Raw genomic sequence first — 23,930 nt, 5'->3', positions numbered from 1 at the left:
ACCTCTCAGACCAGAAAGACAAGAAATTTGCTAATGCAAATGAAAAGTCAAACGAGAAAATAGCTGTTTTGTTGGATGCACAGAATTTCAAAATGGCATCTTTGGGCATTTCAACAGAACAATACTCTACCATTCAACCACCACTTCTGCAAAGGTCATCGTTGTGTCACCATTATTTTTTAGTTATGGCCAGATAACACAGCCATAATCAGATGTCAAGTGGGCATATCTGTCATACAACACGTTATTTTAAAATAAGCAGTACAAATTATTACAGTTTTTGCACAGAAGCAACACTTGTGTTCAAAACAACTGTTAGGCAGTAAATACCTGGAGGAGGGCCAAAGAAATAATCTTTACTTTTGAATATATGTAGCTAACATAGGAGTTAACTATATCTGAAAACAGGTCTACAGCACACAAAGAAAGCCACAGTAGATATATTCATGACATTAATGTCATAATGCACAATGCTAGTATGTCATGCTTTCAAATATGAATTAGATGTAATGGATACATTCAGTTACTGCTACAGGAATATAACTAGAATTGAAGAATTTCAGGACCTTAAAGAAGACACCAAAAACTATCACACCAGCCCTTTGAAGCACATCTATTTGCTCTCTCATGTTGTGTGTGCAGCAGTGTGAATAATCAAGTAATTAGATTTCTGACCTATCAAAAGGACCATTTTATAATTGAAGAACATAAATGAGAGGTGGTTGAGAATAGTGCCTGTAAATAAACTACTGCAATCTTTCTAAAATAATGAGGCACTAAACTGTTGAAACAGCAGAAGTGCTTACATGAAATATTAATAATAAAGCAGTGAGACATGCTCAGAATTGATAATGAAACCAAGAGGCAAATGTACGATTAAGAAAATCACTTTGCAGGAAATTTTCCACGCAGTTGAACCAGCTTTGGAGCACACATAAAAGCCACAAAGCAGGTAGGACAGTAGTGTTATTCCCTTCTGGCTCCATAGAGCACATTTGGTTGTACTGTTTCCTGGGGACAGACCTAGGATGGGTGGGGAGGAGATGAGGTTGTGTAACCTCTTCACCACCACCACCTGCTGCAACATTAGCTGTAGGTAACACAGTGGAAGAGGTGCCACACGCTGCATCTCCTGCCCTCTTGGCAGCAAGGTATATCAAGAATAATCACCCAGCAAAAGACAGAGAGTGACAGAGTGAAATTGAATATGTTTCAAATGCCTTCTCTATAGTTTCCCAATACAAAATGATCACTTGAAAATGCAAATATACTAGTCCTTGTTCAGTACAGGCAGAAAATTTTAGGAAAAGACAAAACCATTTACATCACAACAGGTATTTATCAGAATTTTTTATCTGAAACGGTCATTTAGAAAGTGCTTCAATAGACTCAACCTAGGTACACTTGCTCAGCCACTGCAAACCAGCCCATGCTGAAGTCTTGCTGGAGTTAACTAACACCATGCCATACTTTGCTGTAAAGGGTTTGGAAATACAAAATAAGAAGTTGTATAAACTCTGAGCACTGTCTGTGTCCTGAAATAAGTAATTAAAGGCTATGTTTTGATTCACATGCTTTAACGCTAATAAACAAGAACAAAAAAACAGTTAATGCTCAGGACAAGTAATTGGAAAAAGCAAAGTAGTTAAGAAACATTACAGTAAGCGTTATCAATTCTCTCTTTTGTATACATGTCATACATATACCCTTGATTTTATGAATTGCTGTGTACACATAACTGTTAAGAATTTAAACATTTAACATAAAAGCTGGAGGAAAGAGGAGTATAAATGCAGCACTAGTACTTACCCTTACATCTCCATTTACAGCTCTGGAAGTGTGATTAAATGCGTGTGCAGGATCTTTGTTGTAAACTTTAAGGAAAGATCGGTCTTGAATATTCCTGGAATCAAAAGAATCAGCAATGATAACAGATGAAAGTAGTTTTATTTACTTCGGTGCCTGAAAGTTTCAGGTAACAGACAAAATTATTACGTCTGCAGCTGACCTATAAGAAAAACCTAAATGCCATAACTCAGACACACACAAACAAACAAAAGCCTACTTTGATTCTCTTTCCCATGGGAAGTATCATTCTTTCACTACAACTCCACACCCATAAAAATTAGATAGTGTTAAGTTTCTTTCAAGATCCTGCCATAGAGTGAAAACACTTTGAAGACAATAGAGCTTCAACATTTACACAGCACTCAAAAGGATTTAGTTAATATTTACATGTTTTATTGTGTACTCAGCCCACAGGATTTTTTGCTATTCTAAGAAGCAAGAATATCAAAAGAAAAGCAGTCTTTCTAACTGTAATTATTCTTGAGGCAATTCTAATTATCAGCTTGTTCACAAACCTGGAAAAAAAATGCACAAAAGCTAAAAATTCAGCAGCTGATAAATCCTTCCTCTAAACTTTATCTATAATAAATACAGTCTTTTAAGGGGAAAAATAGGAATTACAAAAGTAAATAAACAAGCAAAAGTTTTGATGAAAGCTACCACAGAAATGGTTTAGATGAAAAGCCCTGGGAGAATATTTTTGTTTAATTAGGACCCAACACTATTATTGATTAGTTCATATTTCAGCTACCACATTTAGGAAAGAGTTAGATGACAATAGTTTTCTATTTTGTTTCAAAACCTACCTTCCATTAAGTTTGTGGCTTAGACATTTGCACGGAGTTCTGCTGATTTCTGGTTCACATTTCATCAGTAGCAAAGCCTCCAATCTACATTCGCTTACATCCTTTCAAAGCTGCGATTTCTTTCATTTCCCAGTAGTGATCTCTAGAGAATTTACTTACACACGTGACTGAATTCCTTTCCTCCAGGTGCAGCTACAAGTCTAGTGAACTGATCTTAATCACTGGGATTATCATTTAAAAATGAAGGAAAGGATTCTTGGGCAGGTCCAATTTCTTTCTTACAATGTCATATTTCAATCAATGATTGCTTTGAATGGGTAGCTAGTCAGAACTCGTGCTGCTGTTGTAGATGTCAAGTAGTTATTAAAGAAACCCCACAGCTTAAGAGACAGATCAGTGCTTTCTGTTTAAGAACTGTAGGGCTGATGAGGAGTTTAGTATTTATGAGTGTTTACTTGTAAACTGCATAGGAAAATAGCTACCTTGCGGCAAGTTCAAGTACTTCAATTATTTATGGTAACATAAACTGTTTTCCATCTTGCAAACGTGACCCTTTTGCTTTGAGACTTGAACTGGGAGTCTCAGTTACCATTTTCTGCCTCAAACTTAAAACTAGGTTCTTTTTGATACAAAGCAAGCGCTCTCATCTTCAGTTCAAGAAATAGTATGTTATTCATTTAAATAAATTTTATCTGCTGTCTTTTCTGTCTGATGGCTATGAGATGGTACCTCAACTAACTGGAGTGTGTTTTAAAAGCATTCTCCATAAATATTTCTTGTAGAAACATGACACTTTAAAGTGAAACATTGCTGCAAGGCAGAGCACCAAAATACTAGGCATTTGATCTCTGAAGTGAATTCTGTTTCACCTCATGTTGCTATTCTAAGATAAACATTACTGATAACAGGTATATATTACTGTACTTTCATTATTACTATTATTTGCATTACTGTAGCTCCCAGATGCCCTTGGCATGTTCAAAGGCCTCACTGATCTGTGTGTGCTGTATAAACACCTCAGGAATACCACCTCTTCACCAGCTTACCAGGTGAATAGAAGACAGAAAAGACAACAGGATAGCTGCAGAAATATAAGGGAACAAAAAGAAATTGGAAGACCATAGTCTCTCCAGCCAGAGGAGCAATAAACAGATCTTAAGACCACAGGCATGCTCTGAGTAGGCAATGTGACACAGAGAGCAGGAGGGAGACCAAAGCAGTGGCTTTGTGGATGTCTGCAGAGGATGCCTTCCAAGTGCATTAGAGGGCTGCCCAAGAGAGAGTGCGAAGGCACTTGTCTAAAAATTAAAGACATGTAGAAGAAAGTTGCCATTATTCACAAAGTGGAAGCAGATGGCACTTGGTACTGAACAAGAAATGAAAAGTAGCATTGAAGTGGGCTTGGAGGAGCCCTCATAATGAAGACAAGTAGTTTATATTTAATGAGATGGAAATGATACGGCTAGAGGACATTGAAAAAAATGCATGTGAATCAGCCTGCTTGTCAAGCTAGGAGGATGATCTTTGTTACTTCATTTGAATGTGTAAGAGCAAACAAGATTGCCTGTGTCAACTGCCGAGAAAAGACCATTACAGCAGTTGCTATTAAAAAGTTGATGAATTAGCTGACTGTATTTTCACTACATGGTGGAAAAGAAAAGGCTACATGACAGGGATGTTATGCAGAAGAAGTCTGAAATCTACACTGGATGCAGAGCCCTGAACCACTTTAAGAAAAGGACCAGGTTATGGACGTAAGTAGAAAGATAAAGCTTTGTCCCTAGTGATTGAAAAAGAAAAACAAAAAACAACACCACAAAAAGAAAAGGGGAGGGCATGTGATGGCCTAATGAAGGAGAACATAAGCTAGGCGGAAACTAATGTTCCACAAGACTACATTAAAAGAGAAGACCAAGATTTTAGTCTGAACGGAAGAGGCAGGATTCATGTCATCCAACTACAGACATTCACAGGGAAGACTTCAACAGCTAGGTTCTCTGGCATGTATCATTTATCAGAAAATTTTATAGGATTAATCACAACCAGCTCAAAAATGTGGATGTAAAAAAAATCTCCATTTAGTCAGATTAATCCCAGCCTAAAGCAGAAACGGAAAAATAAATGGGAGAGTCACCTGGGTAGTTGATAACTCAACTAACCAACAAGGATAAGATGATGGAGATGGGTATAGACAAGGAAAATGAAGGAGGACAAAGCCTTAAAAAAACACAACAGAAAATCAGTGTTTGAGAAAGGACCTCTCAAATGATACCTGAAAGGAGAGGAGAGAGACATAAGATATCAGGAAAGAACAGCCATTGAAACAAAGGGAGATCAAAGTTTCAAGAAGAAAACATTAAAAGTACATGAGAGATCTGAGAGGAAAAGGGTGTTCACAAAAGCTGGCCATTTGGTGACTTTGACAATTGCAATGGAACAGTAGGGAACAAACGACAAGTTGGAGTTAGAAGAATAAAACCCCAGACAGGTTGGAAATGGGTCTAGGACAGAATTAGAAAAATTCAGCCAACAATTGTAGGGAGTACTCAGTGCAAGAGAGAAAGGTGATGGGGTGGGAAATGGAAATGTTATGTTGTGTTCATGGACAGTTTCATTGGGAGGCACAGAAACATGCTTGCAATGTAAGAGCAGGCACTTTAATAGAGTAGTAAATTAATAAAAAGACAAAGCAAGGGATGCAAGGCACAGAGGAACATGAGACAGCCTCTGAGAAAGATGGTGAGCTTAAAGAGTTGGCCGAAACACCTGTGTTTAAGACAAGGAAGAAAGAACATCATTGAAGGAAGACATAGCAAGCAAAGGAGAGAAAAGTACTTCATCTGTTCTCTGAGGGGAGGCACTGGCCAGATCTTGTAAAGAGTAAGGAACAGAAATGAAGAAATTGTTGTGGAAATCATTCAAAGGTGGTAAAAATGCAGATGGTAATGCATGCTTTGGACTCCATAAGCTGGAATTGCTGAGGTTTTCTTAGTGAGAAGGGTGGCAGAACTGAAGGAGGGAATTTTGTTATGGAGAAAGTCGGCTGGTTCATGGGATTTCCTGTAGAAATGCTCTACAATACAGCATAGGAACAGAGGAAGCAGATGTTGGGACTGAGCCAGGCCTGAAGTTGGCAGAGTAACACCTGCAATGGGAGCAAGGGAAAAAAAGGTGGAGTGGTATTAAGTTAATCAACAATCACATTCTCGGGGGCAGGGAGGAGATGAAGTCATAAACTGTTGGTCTGAAACTCAAGGGAAGATGGAGGGATAAAGTGAGAGAGGAGGAGTCGATGGGCCAGATGGCAGTTGGCAATAATGCACTTGCAACAGAGACATAGTAATCCCTATCTTGATTTAATCAGTTGATCCAATCTTGTGAATAGACTGTTTGATGTATAAGAAACTGAAGTACATGATAAATGATGATGATGATGCAAAAAATCAGATGGGTCTTAACATAGGCATTACAGTGGCCAAACAGGGGTGTGGGAGTCTGCAAAGCAAGGAAGATAAAAAAACAGAAACTGAAATCCAAGAGGTTGGCTAATGACAAGACACTGGATAGACAGCCTGAGTAAAGCAAGACAGAGGTGAGAAAATGGAGTGTGGTGCTGTTCAAAGACTAAGAGGAATGGGGGGGATTGGAAGTGGCAAGGCTAGAAAAGCTCCACCTTGCTCTTTTAACTACAATGTGATATGGAGAAGCACCTGAGCCACAGGATCTCCAGAAGAAACATGGCAGCAAAGGACAGTACATTTCTCTTGATTTCACATCATTTTCCTGCACTAGTGATAGACTGGCAGAAAGGAAAACACCTTTTCTGCTTTCTCCTTCATCTTCTTATACTCCTCTGTCCATTCTTTTCATCACATAACTTCTTATGAAAAGGATGGCACAAAGGACCACCATGTTTCACAGAATCACAGAATCATTCAGGTTGGAAAAGACCCTTAGGATCATCGAGTCCAACCACCAGCCCTACTCTACAAAGTTCTCCCCTACACCATATCCCCCAGCATCTCATCTAAACAACCCTTAAACACATCCAGGGGTGGTGACTCCACCACCTCCCTGGGCAGCCTATTCCACTGTCTGACCACTCTTTATGTGAAAATTTTTTTCCTAATGTCCAGTCTGAACCTCCTCTGTTGCAGTTTAAACCATTCCCTCTTGTTCTGTCACTAATTAATTATCTGTGAGAAGAGACCAGCACCAACCTTGTAGAGCAATGTCCTTTCAGGTAGCTGTAGAGAGTGATGATTTTTCCCCTCAGCCTTCTCCAAACTAAACAGTTCCAGCTCCCTCAATCTCTCCTCACAGGATTTATTCTCCAGGCCCTTCACCAGCTTCGTTGCCCTCCTCTGCACTCGCTCCAGCACCTCGATATCTCTCTTGTATTGAGGTGCCCAAAACTGGACACAATACTCCAGGTGTGGCCTCACCAGTGCAGAGTACAGGGGGACTATCACCTCCCTACATCTGCTGGCCACACTATTTCTAATACAAGCCAGGATGCCGTTTGGCTTTCTTGGCCACCTGGACACACTGCCTGCTCATGTTCAGCTGCTTGTCAATTAGAACCCCCAGATCCTTTTCTCCTTGCAGTTTTACAGCGCGCAACATGTCTGAGGTATGCCTGAGAACTTTGTTGCTGCATGATTTAGGACTTTCCAGGGACCCTGACAGCCTGGTCCTTCTGCTCAAAGAGCAGAGACATCAGGACTGAAGGAACATAGTTAATTAAGCAGCTGCACTCCCACAGAATAAAGGATAGGAAGGTACACCCAGATGTTAGTCAGATCGTTTATTGACCAAGCTCTGAATTCATAAAGGCAAGTGACTGCATTATTTGCTGCATCCTAACATGAAACAGGAAGGTGGTGGGGTTGCTGCAGCAGTGGTCACCAATGCCACAGATCTTTGGCAGTGTTAGATGCTGCATAATTGGCACTGTTGTGAGGACATCGGTGACATTCATATTTGTAACTTCAGGCTCACAAGGATCAGGCTCTGTGCTACCAGCAAAGGAAAAAGAAGTTTCTCTGTAAATGTTTATTTCATGTTCTGTATTTTAAATATTTATGTCTCAGTTAAAATTCAATAAAATATTAAATATGTGAACCTGCCTGTATTATATGAATATTTGAACAAGGTAAGTCATTTATCAATGGCTTGTGCAACAGATATTGCACCTACAGCTGAAGGCAGTGTCAGACCAGACCTCCCATATTACTCAGATACCACTGAACATGCCTTCTGTGTCATAAAGCGTATCTGTCAGATATTTATCAACTCTACTCCTTTTTATTCTGTGAATGCTCTACAAAACTACCCCCAACAGCTGTAATTCCATGTTTACTTACCTCACATCACACAATTCGTAGTATATGTTTCTGCTCTCATCCTTGATGTAAATGGCCACACTGGGTGATTCCAGCATTTTCATCGTCAGCTGCTGGGGGAAGGCACTTACAAAAAGGGCACGAATTGTGTCTGTGCTTGTGATTTCATTCGGCATCCTCAACTGCTTTGTTTCATCTCCATACTGAAGATATAAAACACCTACAAGCAAAATATAATAGCAAGTTACATATTCTCAAGTGCACAATAATGATTTGGGCTTCAAAGTCCATGTGGAACCCAGACAAGCCCATAATGAGAAGAGAAAAATCAACTTGCACGCCTTACTCATAAAGCACATACAACATTTTCATTTTCAACACACTACTGGGACAGAGCATAGAACAGTGATACGGTTGTGCTTTTATAAATATTCTTGCCCCAGTACTGCACTTTGCTGAGAAGTCTTTCACTGTTCTCACAGTGAAAAAGTGTTTTGTGATGTTCAGAGGGAACCTCACGTTTCAGTTGGTGCCCATTGTCTCTGGTCCTGTCACTGGGCATCACTGAAAAGAGTCTGGTTCTTGTCTTCTTTGTACCCTCACTGATGAGATCCCTCCCCTTGAGCCTTCTCTTCTCTAGGCTGAAAAATCCTAACTCTCTCAGCCTTTCCTCAGAACTTGTTAGAGCATCTCTGCTAAGGGCCTTGTGGCCCTTTGTTGGACTCTCTCCAGTATGTCCATGTCTCTCTTGTACCAAGGAGCCCAGAACTGGACACAGCACTCCAGGATCACCTCCCCTGACCTGCTGGCAATACTTTGTCTAATGTAGCCCAGGATACCATTGGCCTTCTTTGCCGCAAGGCACTTTGCTGGTTCACATTCAGCTTGGTGTCCACCATGATCCCCATATCCTTTTCTGACAAGCTGCTTTCCAGCACAGTGGCCCCCAAGATATATTGGTGCATCCACTCTGAAGACATTTAGCAGCCCAGAAGGAGATGGAGGAGAAAAAAATGTAGAAAAGACAGTAGAAATACCACTGAAGTTCGTATTTTTACCAGCTGCCTGAGAGGCATTGCCACAACCTAAATGCCTTGTAAATGTCTCAAAAGCTATACAGCCATTGGAAAGTATTTGTAAAAGGAAAACAGTATCGGATCTGCTCAAGAATTAGTGATTACAGAAACATCTACACTGAATTCACTGCAGCTCATGTAGATACACAATCAAGGTAGTTTTACACCACCCAGCTTTGATGTTGCTAGTGACACAACAGTAGAAAGGCAGCCTTCAGGCTGAACTAAGTGCTAAAGATTTTCAGGCAGACTTTGGGGCCTGAGCAGACTCTGTGTCACCATGTCTTTGCATTTACCTATGACCAACACGGGTAGGCTAAGACTAGGCAGAGTATTTTACACAAACTGAATTCACCACAATAACTGCAGTGTAGGTGCACCACCTGTCGTTCTCCAATGGCCAATATAAACAGGAGGGTTGGGAACACAAGGTCCTCAATGCAGCTACCATCAGTCATCATCAAATCTCAGCAAATCACAAAACTTAGTTGGTAACTCAATGATTCTCACTTTAAAGTCATCAACAATGTGACGGCCAATTTATGGTGCTGGGATACAGACACTGAGCAAAAGCAATGGGGAAAGCTAAGGTCCTAGAACGCAATGACATTTAATGAAAAGAAGGCATTTTATTCTAAGAGCAGCCCTCTTCCCCTTTAGTCTTTAGTATTTCTGTCCCTATGTTGTCCATAACTGCTATAGAGGAATAAACACACACATAGATGTTCCTACTATCAGTGTGTAGATAATTGTGCTTGCACTTAGGGAAGGAAGATGTTAATTTTTCTGAATACTAAACAGACTACTCAGCATTACCTAACCATTACTTAGTATTAGGCTGCTTGTATAAAATGGAGCTTTTAACATAATTTTCCTAATATTATCAAGAGCTGACACTTTTTCTTTCATTAAGGATTGCAATCAGACCCTTTATGAATCCTACTACAAACGTCCATTTTCCTTTGGCTGAAAAAATGTAACTTGTTTTCTTTCAAAGACTGAAGAAAACTTTCCTAAGAATTTTATTTTTAATGTAAAAATTTAATGAGTTATTAAACTATGCTTCTTTTCATTTTGAGACATTTATGTTCTTCTAAGTAAAACTGCTTTTTAGTGTTCATTCAAGTATTCCATGCAGCTAAACATTCTTTAGAATTCAGAAACTAACTATATTTGTAAAAAAATGTAAGTACATGTTTGTAATGATTGCATTTATTTCACTGTTCCAAGACATGTAAAAACATATTCATTTTTGATGATAGCTTTCAGTTCTTCAGAAGAACATAAGGAACCTTCTGTATTTTGGCATTTGAAACTTCCTTGGATTAAATGGCAAAAAAATATTTTTTGGCTAAAAATACATACTTTGCATATCAGCTTTGCAGTTGTGTGTGACACTGTTTTCTGCCCAGTTTAAAAGTGCAGAATGCAGAAAATGCTGAATATCGATCTAGTGAAACCATTAACACAAAATAAATGGTAGAGTTAAAAAATCTTCCTTATACACAAGTCTAAATCATTTCAGAACAAGTCTTGAATCTGTGTGTCCTCCAACACTCCCACAAAATATTGATCCAAAACAAAATTACAGTTGTCTTTGGATCCTGGATTTTCAAAGCAAATATGCAAAAGATCATGCCTTAAAATAGACAGCTTTAACATACAACTCAGAGAAATGTTTTGGCCACAAACTCACTCTAAGGGGAAAAGACATTTTCAAAGGCATAATACATTCTTTTTTCCTTACTCTCCCTTAGATCACATGCCCTTAAAACAAACTATTGCCTTTCTTTTTGAGTTGTCTGATCCATATCATGATATAGCAATGCTTTAAGGCATTTCCTATTTGATAAAACTAACTGCTCACTTCTAAAAAACCCGTTTCAGCATGACAGAATAAAGAGACTGAAAATCCATTACTTTAACTCATTGACATTATTTTTCTCCTACACATTGCCCAGCTCAAACTCTGAACGCCAGTAATACCCACAGGCCCAACTTCATGGAAGCTGCTGGAGCTCTGAGGTTTGTTTTACCTTCAGCTAAAAAATTACTCCCATGGAGAATTTAAAGCAAGGAGAAACAGAATATAACTCAGGTATGGTTTTTGTTAGGGCACAGCACATATGCCAGCAAAGCCCCTGGAAAGAAAGTTAAACATAACAGATGTTAATGTCTGCATGTACCCTGAAGTCCCTCTTGCACTTATGGTTCTGTTACAATGGATTTACCTGAAACTTGAAGATTGGGCCAAGTTTTATATAACACAAACCAAACAGGACTGCGAAATGCCCTGCTACTCTAGGCAGACAGGTATGAAGACCAGTGCGAACTGCATGATGCAACTGTTTTGAAAGTGCAAGTCAGACAACACTGTGGCTACTACCACTTTTAGGTACTTCCAGATACTGCCAGCCCTGGGCTTTCCTACAGCTACAAGGCAAGTTGCAATGTTAAGCTTTCCCCTTCACCATGCTGGTACAACTTAGTTTCAGAAATACCTCTGGAATTTCTGATCATTCTTCACCCTATGAGCAAGAGGCCACAGCATTAAACACAGGCATTAGGAGAAAACATTTATGTGTCAGCCAGTCCTCAGAAACTTAAACCTCTTTACAAATTGCTTCACAACATTTCTGTCAACAGAAAGGTATGTTTTATAGTAGGGGAAATTAAACACCCAAGAGGTGAAAGGACATGTTCAAAGAAAGGTTTACAAGCATAAAACCCAAATCTGATGATGATCATGTGAACACACCACATGATTACCCTTTCCTTCCCTGCATACAGAGTTCTTTCAAAACCAACAGACTTTCTGCTTCCCCTTTACCAAAGGTCAGTGACACAAGGACTTAGAAAATATTTCATTATTTCTCTCAGGGATGGTCTACATGAAACACAACACAGTGCAATGAAAGATGTACTGTTAACCTGATTTGCGTAGGCAATGCCTCCTGCACAAGCTGAACCCACCAGCGCTGGGTTTAGAGTGCCTGGAGCCGCCACCCTGCACCTTTAGCCCAGCTAGCACAAATTTGAAGACTGCCCATGCTGTGGCTGCAGCTCATGCAGACACATCAGATGCATGGCAAGGTGCTCAGATACTGCCGCTGGGTTGTAAAACCCACTTGGCCGCTGAGGACATGCCCACATGGCATAATGGTGAACCATACCTGAACTGACAGGGCCTAGTCTGGCTTTTAGAGCAGGAAGCTGCATAACCAAAAGGGCTCAGCACTGTACCCATACTGGTAAAATCGTAACTCCTTAGTTACAACTGATAAAGGTTTACTCCTTATGGCAAAAGCTAATGTTATGCAGGCAGCATGACACCACTTAGCTCTCATCTCTCAGCATCTCCATCTAATACATGGTGCTGACCTAACCTTGACTAAGTGCCACATGATCATGGTTGTATTGCTAACAATGATCTCAGTGCTGGGCAGCTTAGATGCTTAGAAGAGCTTTAATCACAACTCACTTTTATTTACAGAACAGGAATTAGCCTTATAAACTGGTTATTTAAGAAAGAAAAACATGAAGCACACAACAGCAAAGTTAAATGCCTGATAAATCAAGAATTAGTTAACAAACATGATTGAGTAATCATCTGTGGCCTTTACAAATATCAGTTAATTCTCTCATACAATGAATTTTTAAATGGAAAAATACCGGTACTCACATAATCCTCTCATAATTCTCTTCTCATAATGAAGAAGAGAAAACTGAGGCAGAGGAGTTAAATAACTCCTTAGTGTTATGAAATAAAATACAATCGAATCTTAAACTGGAGTTGATGAGTTTTTTTCCTGTGAAGCTACAGGGCACTCCCTGTGTAGGTAAGACATCTTGCAAATTTCTGCACTGAAAAACCTTACTGAGATTTGGCAACACCTTAATCCATGAGCTCCCGACTGAAGAGAAGTATTAACTGATGATAATATCTGTATTTGGCTGATGTTGGATGCTTGGGCGCTGGAACAGTGAAACCTTCCCACAGAGCCAGAAATCACTGGTGTGAACAACACACTGCTGCTCTCTTCTGACCCAGCCACACTACATATCCTCTGGAAATTTCACGTCCAATTTGAAAATTTCAAGTAATTAGTAAAACTGGTTGGACTACAGCAGTCAAAACCTGGATGCATTGGGAGCTCTGGAATTTCTTTAAATCAAAAGCTGCAATGCTAGGTATAACTAAAACAGGGAGACAATATGTATAAGGAGGCCTTCAGACCTTGTTGGGTGAATAATAATGTCAAAAAAGCATATTAGAAATTAGTACAGGATATATAAGGAATGGAAAATTAGATGAACTAGCAAAGACAGCTATATCTTAAGATGAAGAAATATGGAGTACATGGTGAGGAAAAGCAGTGAGAACAGCCAGAAATCAAGCTGAGCTATGTTTTATAAAGTGAATTAAATAACACAATGCAGTTAAAGGTTTGCAAAGTTGTCATTAGATTTGTTTCACTCTTTACCTAACCGTCAGTTAACCATATTTTTTTGAGATGATGGACAATCTTCGTCTTTTCATGCTGGTTTAGCTTGATCTTCCATCATATGCCCACCGAGTCATTGGTGCTGCATTTTCCCTCATGCTGAAGTCAGTGGCAATGTCAACAAGCAAAAGTGAAAAAATGCACCCTTGTTTCTTTCTCATATTTATGTCGAATCATTAGCTGAGACTTGTATCCATTTTAAAAACTAAGGATAAAGTCTTCATGATTTGTTGGGACACTTCAGGACAATCCAGAGGGGATCACAGTAAAAATTGCCAGGCATTTCCTCAAAATCCAGTTTAAATTTTTTTTTTTTACAAAAATTTCAAGATCCTTCCAATTTTTATGTGATTTTTATTTGACAAAACTGCAATATATAAGACTGTGAGGGTGGCATAGGCCCATGTTGTTCTCCATCCTCTCTCCTATTTCCCTGCCTCCGGCTATCAAATAAACAGAGATAACACATAGTTCATGTCCTTATCACCAAATTTTGCAAAAGTTATGCAGACACAAGTTTATTACAGTAACAGCTCTTGTAGTGTGGAATAAATTCCTCAATATGCAGTTCTTACTTTCCACACCCTCAAGACTTGACTCTCCTATTTCACCACACATATTTTCAACTAGTCTGAGGTCATTGCCATGGTCCTTATGGTATTTATAGCCTGAAGCTCTCATACTAGCTTCCATTAGCTACTCCCAGCTGATAATCTGTCCTCCCCACTCAAAAAATGTCTACAAATATCCTTAGCTGTCTTGAAGTACTAAGAAAATCAAAAAGTAGATCTTTTAATGAAATAAAAACAATTATTTATTTCATATCATTTTCTTCCAGAATAGCCTGAAGAGCTTTGCTCAAGGTATTAAGTTGTTTGATAATTTCAATAAAAGCAGGAACTGTTTAATTTAGTCCAGTACCACTTCTTACTGCTATTTCATCCTTTTCTGCTGTTTAGAATGGCTTGCTGTAATTCTGCAATAGATTTGTACCTAATGAAAAAACACATGGAAAATTCAGTAGTCACATAAAATTTCTACTGAAATGTTATGAGAAATAAAGATTTCTAACTGTCACTCAAATACTGTCACTTTTCTACAAAAGGATACTTTTAGCTGGCTAAAAAGAAAAAGCAAAAAGCAAACCAACAACTTTTTTACCTAAAGAAAAACTGGCATTTGTCCTATCTGATTGCAGATAAAATCTGTGAAATAGCCTATCGCCAAAAGACAACATACACCTATGTCAGCAAGTCCGTCAAGTGTGGACAGTTACTTCTATTATCTAGATAGAACTAACTAGAGAGTCTGAGGGAACATTTCAGTTTAACCCAGTTTCCCAGGTGGAAGACAATGTGCTGGCAGGATGACTTTTGGACAATAATTGCATCTATACCCTTGCTCTTGCCAGAATAGCCCAACTGACCAGCAAGATGACTTTTTCATATCCCTAACTGACAAAACAATGCCAATAAGCCTGGAAGAATACAAAAATCCTATAATACTTAATGACAAAATACATATATGAAAAAATGACAACTGAACAACGCAGTAAAATGAACTAGAAATGTCATATGTACCAGAGCTGTTTTTCAGAGGGCCCACAGGCTCTGCCATGCTGCATTTACTCCAGTTCAAATTCACCAATTTAGTGTAGTAAAATCAGAGAACAACACACGAGCAGGCACAAGACATGCCCACACAGGCTCTTGCAGCTGTGCTGCTTTTGCCCGCCAGAAGCTGAGCCCCTGACCTCCGAAGAAGCCAGTAAGCCATGGCCAGCCGGCTCCCAGCCAAAGCTACCAAGCTAACGAGTACAATTCCAGAGGATGTGTGTTTGCCAAAGACTACGTGGACATATTAAGCATTTATGGATACTGTAAGCAAGTATTTTATATAGGGGCAATATTGTTTAACTTTTAAAGGAGCAATAGAAAAAGAGACAGGAAAACATCAATTAAATTTCTTAGAATACATCTTCTTCCTCTTGAATAAACACAAAGAGAAAGAAAGAGATCCTACCCAATTGTATTTCCTTCCTATATCAATCAGCTCTATCAAACACACGTTACTTGAGTGGTGACTATTTTTATAAATCCTGTTTTTTAGTAGTAAACCATGTAGAAGTGATGTATTCAAGGGCAGAATGTGACCATTTTAATATTCCATGGCCGTGGAGCATTGAAGTCATGTAGGCCATGCATGACTGTAGTTTTGTTCCATCTACCAAATTTTCTGTATTTACTGTAGGAATTCTCTGCAATATTTCTGAAGTTATTTCATTCCTAAAAAGTTCACTACTGTCAGTAGCAAGTTTAGGGGTTAAGCCATTCAGCTTGTAAGAGCACCACTGGTTAGAGCATCACACCAGAAATTCACTGACCTGGGCTCTAACAAGCAGCCTGAATTTTTGTTAAGTCATTAAGGCCTACATTAAACAGGATCTTGGACCCAAGACCTTAGTTAGCATGGTTAAGGAGAAGAATGCCAAAAGGCCATTTTCTGCACTCACTCTAGTTTGTCATTATGTCTTTTGTACTGGAGAGCCAAAACTGGACATAATACTCCACGTTCAGCCTCACAAATGCTGAGAAGAGGTGAATAATCCCTTCCCTCAACCTGCTGGCTAAATTTTTCCTGCAGCTAGCTATGCAGTTTTTACTGCTGCAAGGACACACTGCAAAAGCACAGTTACCTTGCTGTCAGATCCTAAGTGCTTTCTGCAAAGCTGCTGCCAAGCCAGTCTGTCCCTGCCTACATTGTCACACAGGGCTATTATGTCCCTGCTGAAAGACTGCGTTTGCCTCTAGAGCTTTGTGAAGTTCCTGCTAGTCCATCCATTCCTCTGGCTCACTGGGAGTCCCAGTGAGTGGCCAACTGACCCTCCAGCATATTAAAAGCTCTCCCAAACTTAGTGTGAGGCTTGGTCCTGCTGATGGTTCATTCCATCCCAACAGCCTGGTTGCTGATGTTAAAAACTACTGGCCCCAGAGTCCACCCCTGACGCAGACCACCGAAAACCAGCTCCCAGTCAGATTTTAAAGCATTAAGCCCTACTCACCTTGAAGGCCACCCAAATCTGTCCCATGTGGCTACAAGGAGGCTATGAGAAATATGTGAAAGGCCTTGCTAAAGCCAAGACAAACAACATCCACTGCTCTGTCCTCAGACCCACAGATGGTCTATTCATCACAGAAGGTAACTGGGTAGAAGCAATGGTACCAAGTGCCTTACATTTATGAAACAGCTGAGTAGTTCAAAAGTTTATCCAGAAGGGCTCCCATCTCGAGAGTTGCTCAGACCATTGGCCATACTGTCCCAAGAGAGAACCCTAATCAGCAGGCTATCTGCAAGCCTCTGATGCAGTGATTATCCTCTTATCCTGTTTAAATCAGGCCACTCTGTGGCCAAAAATGCAAGATAGAGAGAAAATAAGAATAAAACCAAGAGACAGCCTTATATACCACAGAGATGACAGTATTTCCCTTTGAGAACAGAAACCTGAACTCAGGCCCAGCATAGTAACTATGCCTTAAAATCAATGCCTAAATATATAAACAGTATTGGGCGCAATGATTAAATCTAAGAGCTGTTCTGGTTTAGGGACTTGCTCTCAGCACTGGCAGCAAATCTTAAATACACTGTGCTAACAGACAGGCTAGTGGTACGCTTCTCTGATTGGCCAAAATCTTGCAATGCATGGAATTGCAATACACTTTTTTCTTTGCATGCCCATGTGCAAATGGAAGGGTCTGGTGTTTGTGTGACTTACTGTATTAGAGATAGACTTACAAATTTTACCTAACATGAAAATTATATCAAATTTGTCCAAGTGATAGCTCCTGTGCCAGATACAACCCATGGGACAGCTCCATCTGGCTTCTTACCTTTCCTCTGAAGGGTAGTTTGGCCTGTGCAAGCTATTCCAGCTGCCAGATCCCTCTTCCAGCAGACATCAAATGCTGAAAGCCCAAACTGCTGTTGCTAAATCAGAATAAGAAGCAGTGGTAAGAGCAGGACGAAGACACTGCACCTTCTGTGTGGGCATGATTTGGCATAAAGAGGAAAGCCACTGCCTCCCTGACATAGCTTTATTCAGTTTGTCAGTTTGGACTCCAATTACTCTACCTCTCCCTTTACCTTCACCACTTTTCATTCTGGTTTATTCATCTTACAAGGTCCTGCAATAGGAGTATTTTCTCACTATGTATATTACCCAACGCAGTACGGTCCCATTTTTAGTCAAGGTCTTTTAGTATTGCTGCAGTGCAGATAAATGTTTTTAGAATACAATATTATTTAACAGATATAGCAGTGACAGATACAGACTTGCATAGTTAATGGTTTTATTTAGCACATCGCACATCATCTACTCCAGTATCACTGCAGTGAATCCACCGGATCCATGCTGATACAGCCTGTTGCAATGGAGTCAAATTCAGCTCCACTGTGACACAGCATTTAAAATACACTGCTTATCAGCTTTTTAGTGGCAGACAATGTGCTTCTGTTGAAACAGTAAGTACTAAATAAGATCTTGCTTCTTGGAAGCATTTTTTTTCAGGTACACACAAGACATTCTCTTATAGGAGGAAAAATCTGTTAAGTAAATAATAATAGAGTGCATGACTGCTAGCCTGGGAAGGCCCGTATTTCACTCTTTCATATAGCTGTCTTTCACAAATCACGTAGGGACAATAAACGAAACAGAAAAAAACTCTCGGCACTATGATATATCAGTATGATTGTTTACCTTCTTTTGATGCAAATATTTCAGGTAAGAACTGTGGGGTTTTTTTCTTTCCAAGTTCAAAAATTTTAGCTATAATTTGAAGAAATATGAATGAAGTCTAGAAAAGCTGGACAGCAAAACTGCTGTTACCTTATAATATTATAGTCTCCTAGGGTCTGTGTTTAAATTCAATAATTGGAACTAGTTGTTTCAGGCTGTTTTTTTCTATAGACTGGCTAGCCCACATTAATGTATCTGACCATGACAGCAAATATTTACATGACCTTTCTGCATGTTGGCTGCTTTGCACACACTGTAAAAAGACAAGATAGGGAAAATTTCTTTAAGATGACTGCATACATTAAAGCTATATTCAGCCATAACTTGAAATGCAGTTCCCAGGGAGTTCCTCTCCCATGAATTAAACTGAAGATCCTGCTGACTTCATTAGGCTTGAATCACGCCCTAAGGAATCGGAGAGGGCAGTGCCACTGCTAACAAATCACAGGCTTCTCTTATAAAGTCTATGGCTGTTCACACATCTTCTGCCTGATTTAACATGCCTGTTTTCATTTCTAGCTCATAAATAGTAAATAACAATTAATTACCATTAATATAATAGATAAGACTACTTTTAGCATTTATATTGTTCTGTGGAAATCTTACAGTATATCGCATACACATGTATAGAAAGATATTTCTACCTCTGGATGACAGCTACCAAGTCACTATCACTCTCTCCACAGAAGTTTTTCCATGTGTAAAATTCTAACTATGGCTTTGACTTTCTTTTTAACAGGCTTTGAGAAACACCTGCAAGAAACGCTACAAAGGATCCAGGTGTTAGTATTATAAGCAGCAACAGCATTTTCATAGAAGACGGCAGCAAACTAATTAATAAGACACCAAAATGTGTGGCTGCTAAAACTTGGGGTTGGGGGGTTAACAAATAATATCCATGATTAAGACCCTCCCCATGTCAATCCTTAAGCGTTTGTGTAATTTAACTCCTGCAAGTAATCCCTCCAAAGGCAAATAAAATGCAAATACTGTCAGGATCAGACATTTCTGCAGAGGCCTTTCCATACCACCTAATTTTAGGCACAGGTTTACCAGCAAGGAGCCCAGTCATCCTCTGCTCCTTATTCATCTGGACTGGAGTGACCAGGCAGCCTGGCTGGGACACCCAAAGAAGGTGCTTGTAACCCTGGAGCCATAAAGCCCCATCCTCCTCAGTGACTTCTCAAGCCCAAATCCTTGTGCATTTATGGAAATCCCTCCTTGTACCATATTCTTCCTTAATCCAACCCTTCATGTACAGCCTGATCCTGCAGGCTCCGCAACCAGAGGCTGTAATCACACCCTGCCCTTTGGGGCTGCAATGGGGCATCAACTACCCCAACTCCTCCATCACCACAGAGGATGCTGGTCCCTGCAAAGCATCAGGCCCATTGTGCCTACAGATGTGCCACATGAGAGACTACAAGTGAAAGTATCTGTCAGTCTTTGTTTCACTACGGAGGTACTGGAGCAGCGACAGCAGCAAGCTGCTGCGCGGGCACAGGCTGGCTGCTGGCATAACTCACTGGATGCGTGTCAGGTTCTGCTTCTTCCAGGCAAATTGCAAGTGAAGTTTGCTGAAAGCTTTTGAGCACTTTCCAGATTTCAGTTGATTCTCACTCTGACAGTTTTGCTAGATAATTTTTTCCCACAGTTATCACACTGGAAAAACTCCCAGCTTTCAAATAGATATTTAAAAATACATTTAATTTTCTCTTGCACAGTGAATTAATTTATTTTAATATCTTGCTTTGTCTCAAGGCTGCAGATTGATGAGACAAGTGCTGATTTCTGATGGACCTCTTAGCCAAGAAAGACCTTCATTTCAAAAGCTGTTGCTGAAATTTGAAATGGGCCTACAACTGGAACACTGTTTGCTGGGTTGAATCCACATGAATACCATGTCCTATTAGATTAGTCCTGACTGACAAAACCATGATGCTGGGGTAGCCAAAATGCATTAGGACTATTCCTTCTCAGGCTCCATGTTCATTCAGACCACAGTTTAGAAACAGACTCATATGTAGTTAGTAAAATAGGAACCTACAGAAGAATTAGAATTGCAAAAAGAAAACATCAGGTTTTTAAAACAATGACATTGAGATATTAAATGTAAAATTAATAAAAATTCACAAAAGTTGGCAATTTTCCTTACTGAAATTATGTTGGGTGAGGATTAAAACATAATTTGTATTTAAATTAAATTTAAACATTAATAGAGATATAAAGGGAGGTGATTATACACAGCTTGTTTAAAATCACCAGAACAGAAATATTTTCATGATGCTTTTAAAATTGAAGTTATAAACAGTTTCCTGTTTTTTCTAAATATAAACACTCCCCTTGTTCTGCTGCAAGTAAAATCAATCCTAATATGGCCACAGTCTGCTAAGTGTCTCAAAAGTAAAATTTCAGAACACTGCTCATGGTAGCATTAGAACACACTGGCAGAAAAGACTGAAATTGCGAGACATTATTGTAAAAGAAATGCGTTGAAGAATAATGATCTACAACTGAACTATTTTAGAATAATTTTTAGACTATCTTTTAAAACAAACTATTTGCTATTAATAGTTCCTAAAACAACTTGAAAATGACAGATTGTGGGGTGGTGGCAATGTATTACCTCCTATTTGGCTGGTATAATGATCCCTTAAACCACACACATAGCTGTGACCCCTCCTGCAATACAGGGGAGAAAAGGCTTATTTTACTCCAGTTTCAAATCCAAAACCTCTCAACTCAAACACTTCATATTATATTGCTTCCTTCCCCCATCCCTGCATTTTTCCTGTTTGTGCTGGGACAAGCCAGGGTCTTGTCTCTAGTATATGAAAGACAGGCTAAGATAGGGTGCCTTGCAGGATCTCAAATCCTGGCTATTAAATAAAATGGTACATCTTCATGTGACAATCCTCCATTAGGACCTGGACAACAGTATCTTCAACAGATGCTAAAAGAACAGGTTTAAGAGTGGACTACTTAACAGCGAGCTTCTGGTTCTCTCATCTCAGCAAAGATACTGGCAAACTGGAAAGAGTGCAAAGAAGGGCAACAGTGATAATCAAATGTCCGGGATGGTTTCTGGATGAGGAACAAATGATTACAGCAGCATTTCTCAGACTGGAGAAAAGAGGACCTGAGGGAAAGGACAGGCCTACAAAATCAGATACGGCCCAGGGGAACAGATAACAATCTAATGTTTGCTGTCACTTCCAACACAGGACAAGGGGGCATAACTTAGAGCAGATAAGCAAATACAAAAGAAAGCAAGAGAAAAGTGATGGTTGGGCAGTAAACCAACAGAAACTTGATGCCAAAGTCACAGCTATGCTGCTGCAGATGCAAAAAATTTATACGGGTTCAAAAGGAGACTGAACAAATACCTGGAGGAGACATCTCTTGAGGGTTATTATACAGGCAGAAACCATAACCAGGAAATCCCTAAACTGAAGATAGCTTGAGGCTGGGAGAGTACTCAAGGGAAGGATCATACATACATATACTTACTCCATTTTTAATCTTGCCTAGACTAGCTGCCTACGGTCCCTCTTGGAGACATAACATGGGGCCAGGCAGACTGTTGGTCTAATGCAGTAAGACCCTTCCTATGTTCCTGCTGGCAAGTTTATTTGTAGTGATAAGCACTTAAGGCTTTTCCAGAAACATGGCTGCTTTATTTTTTTCAGATGTACCTACTGACAATGAGAAAGCTGCTTCTAGCTCAGCTTTCGGGAGAGAAAACATTGCAAAAAGCACTGGTGCATAGCAGGCCATGCCCCTTGAAGCCAACAAAAAGCTTCTGCAAAACTATTTATTAATTCTCACTCACATCTGAAACACAAGTTCAGAGCTGAGATACCCTACGTGGCCCGAGGTAACTGCAGAATGCCAGCTGAAACCCACGCAGTGAGGCTGGGCTGTGAGTTGCATGGGGACCTGCAAAGGTTTCCCAGAAAATCTCAGGGTGAAGCAAGCCATTCTGCGGATGCCCTTGTCAGCAGTGACATATAGGCAGAGATGAAGCCTCTGCACGTATAGTAAACATACATGTGCTACACGCTTGCTCTTAGAAACACCTCTAAACCAAACAGTCTTGTCCAGGTTGGAGCCTTCAAAATTTCTCCCCAAAGAGCCTGATATATGGGTAACCCAACGGGTTTTGGGAGGGCAGCAGTGCTGCTCGTGAGCTGACACGGGCAGGGATCGCCCCTTGTCCCCAGCCCCACTGCTCTGCACTTGCCAGCTCTGGGGACATCACAGGACCACTTCCAGCCCTGTTTTTCTTCTCATTTGTTGTGTTTGTTGGCTATCGTAACACTTTTGCAGAAACTGGCTTAGATTGTTGAAGAATGAGTAAGCCACCATGACAAGCTTACAAACGTGGTATGATATACAGCCCAGTGTCTGGTTTATGTCACTCTCTATGTTGGGAGACACTCTACATCTACAGGAAAGAAGCATTTCAGTTTACTACCTTTGAGCAAAAACCTGCCTTCCTCAGCAATCCACACAAGAGTTATGTCGCCTTCTCACAGCAGTTTAACTGCCCTCTGGTGTCTTTCCTCAAAAAAGCAGCCTTTACTTGTACCATCCATCAGCTGAGAGCAGTCTCCAGGACAAAATCGACCATCATAAAAGGAATTCTGGTTCACAGCTGGGCTTAATTCAACCCTGAGATATGGGAAGAACGCAGGAAGCAGAGCTGTCCACCTGCGTTGACATATCACCCGTGTCACCATGCAGATGGAAGGGCAATGACCCGAAGTAAAGGGCATCTCTGTCAGTGTATCTTTTCAAATCCTCTGCTTGGAAAGCTACTGCCATGCAAATACAAAACCTTTTTACTGAGAGCTGGATCTGTCAGGCAATAGTATCTCTAGGTTTTTTTCAACTAGGTCTGGCTTTGAAAAGATGATAAAGTGAAAAACTCTGTGTCTCCTGTCTGAAAATGAGAGTACAATCTTGCATTAACTTAACTGCCACATACAGGCCTGGCAAAAAGTATTTGTAGTATGGCATTTAACCATTAGTCAGCATTTCATGTCAGGGTCTGCATCTTTCTCCTTGTCTCCCATGTTCCCAGGACACTTTAAGCTCTTATGAAAATAATTTCACCATTCCCCAAGTTACCCAGCACCTCATAGTGAGCTCATTCCCAAAGAACAACCCAACATTAAAAATAATGTGCTACCAAAGTCTTTACTTTTTTAACCCCAAACTATTTAAAAACTATTTTAAATTCACAAATGGAAAACACAGGCTAAGAGCAGAAAGGAGGAGGACTGAAGCGGGGTCTTACCTAGTGATCTTTCCTTTGTTTGGTTTGCTGATCGCACCACGGGAAGACTTGCCCGTGTGCGGCTGCCCCTCGAAAAGGGGGTTGGAGAATCACCCTCGGACATGGCCTCTAAGGAATCGGCAGATGCTTCAGAGAGGTGTTCTGTCTGGTCACCCAAATTGGGCTGTGGGCTCTGGCACGGCTTTGGGCTTCTTGTCTGCAAAACAGAGTATTTCATTATTGGTCTACTGAAACTGGAAGGGGCGGGGGGGGGGGG

The 23,930-nt window shown here is 40.1% G+C and overlaps 1 protein-coding gene across 13 annotated transcripts in view; it reads right to left on the bottom strand.

The window, feature by feature from the left end:
* Positions 1-23,930, bottom strand: part of KIAA1217 (KIAA1217 ortholog) — a 363,024-nt gene that overhangs the window by 73,437 nt on the left and 265,657 nt on the right. For all 13 annotated transcript variants that reach the window (XR_003397853.1, XR_003397852.1, XM_026843357.1 and 10 more), the window contains 3 exons: positions 23,675-23,870; positions 8,021-8,219; positions 1,810-1,903 (listed from right to left, as the gene is read on the bottom strand). Coding sequence is in view for 11 of the 13 variants with exons in the window: in XM_026843357.1 (XP_026699158.1) it covers positions 1,810-1,903; positions 8,021-8,219; positions 23,675-23,870 (489 nt within the window). In the remaining 2 variants the exon portion in view is untranslated. The remainder of the gene's footprint in view (positions 1-1,809; positions 1,904-8,020; positions 8,220-23,674; positions 23,871-23,930) is intronic.

This window comes from Athene cunicularia (genome assembly GCF_003259725.1).
Source record: "Athene cunicularia isolate RWA chromosome 2 unlocalized genomic scaffold, athCun1 chr2_part1, whole genome shotgun sequence".
Taxonomy (NCBI): Eukaryota; Metazoa; Chordata; class Aves; order Strigiformes; family Strigidae; genus Athene; species Athene cunicularia.
The sequence above is the reverse complement of the archived record's forward strand: the minus strand, read 5'-3'. Positions and strand labels throughout refer to the sequence as shown.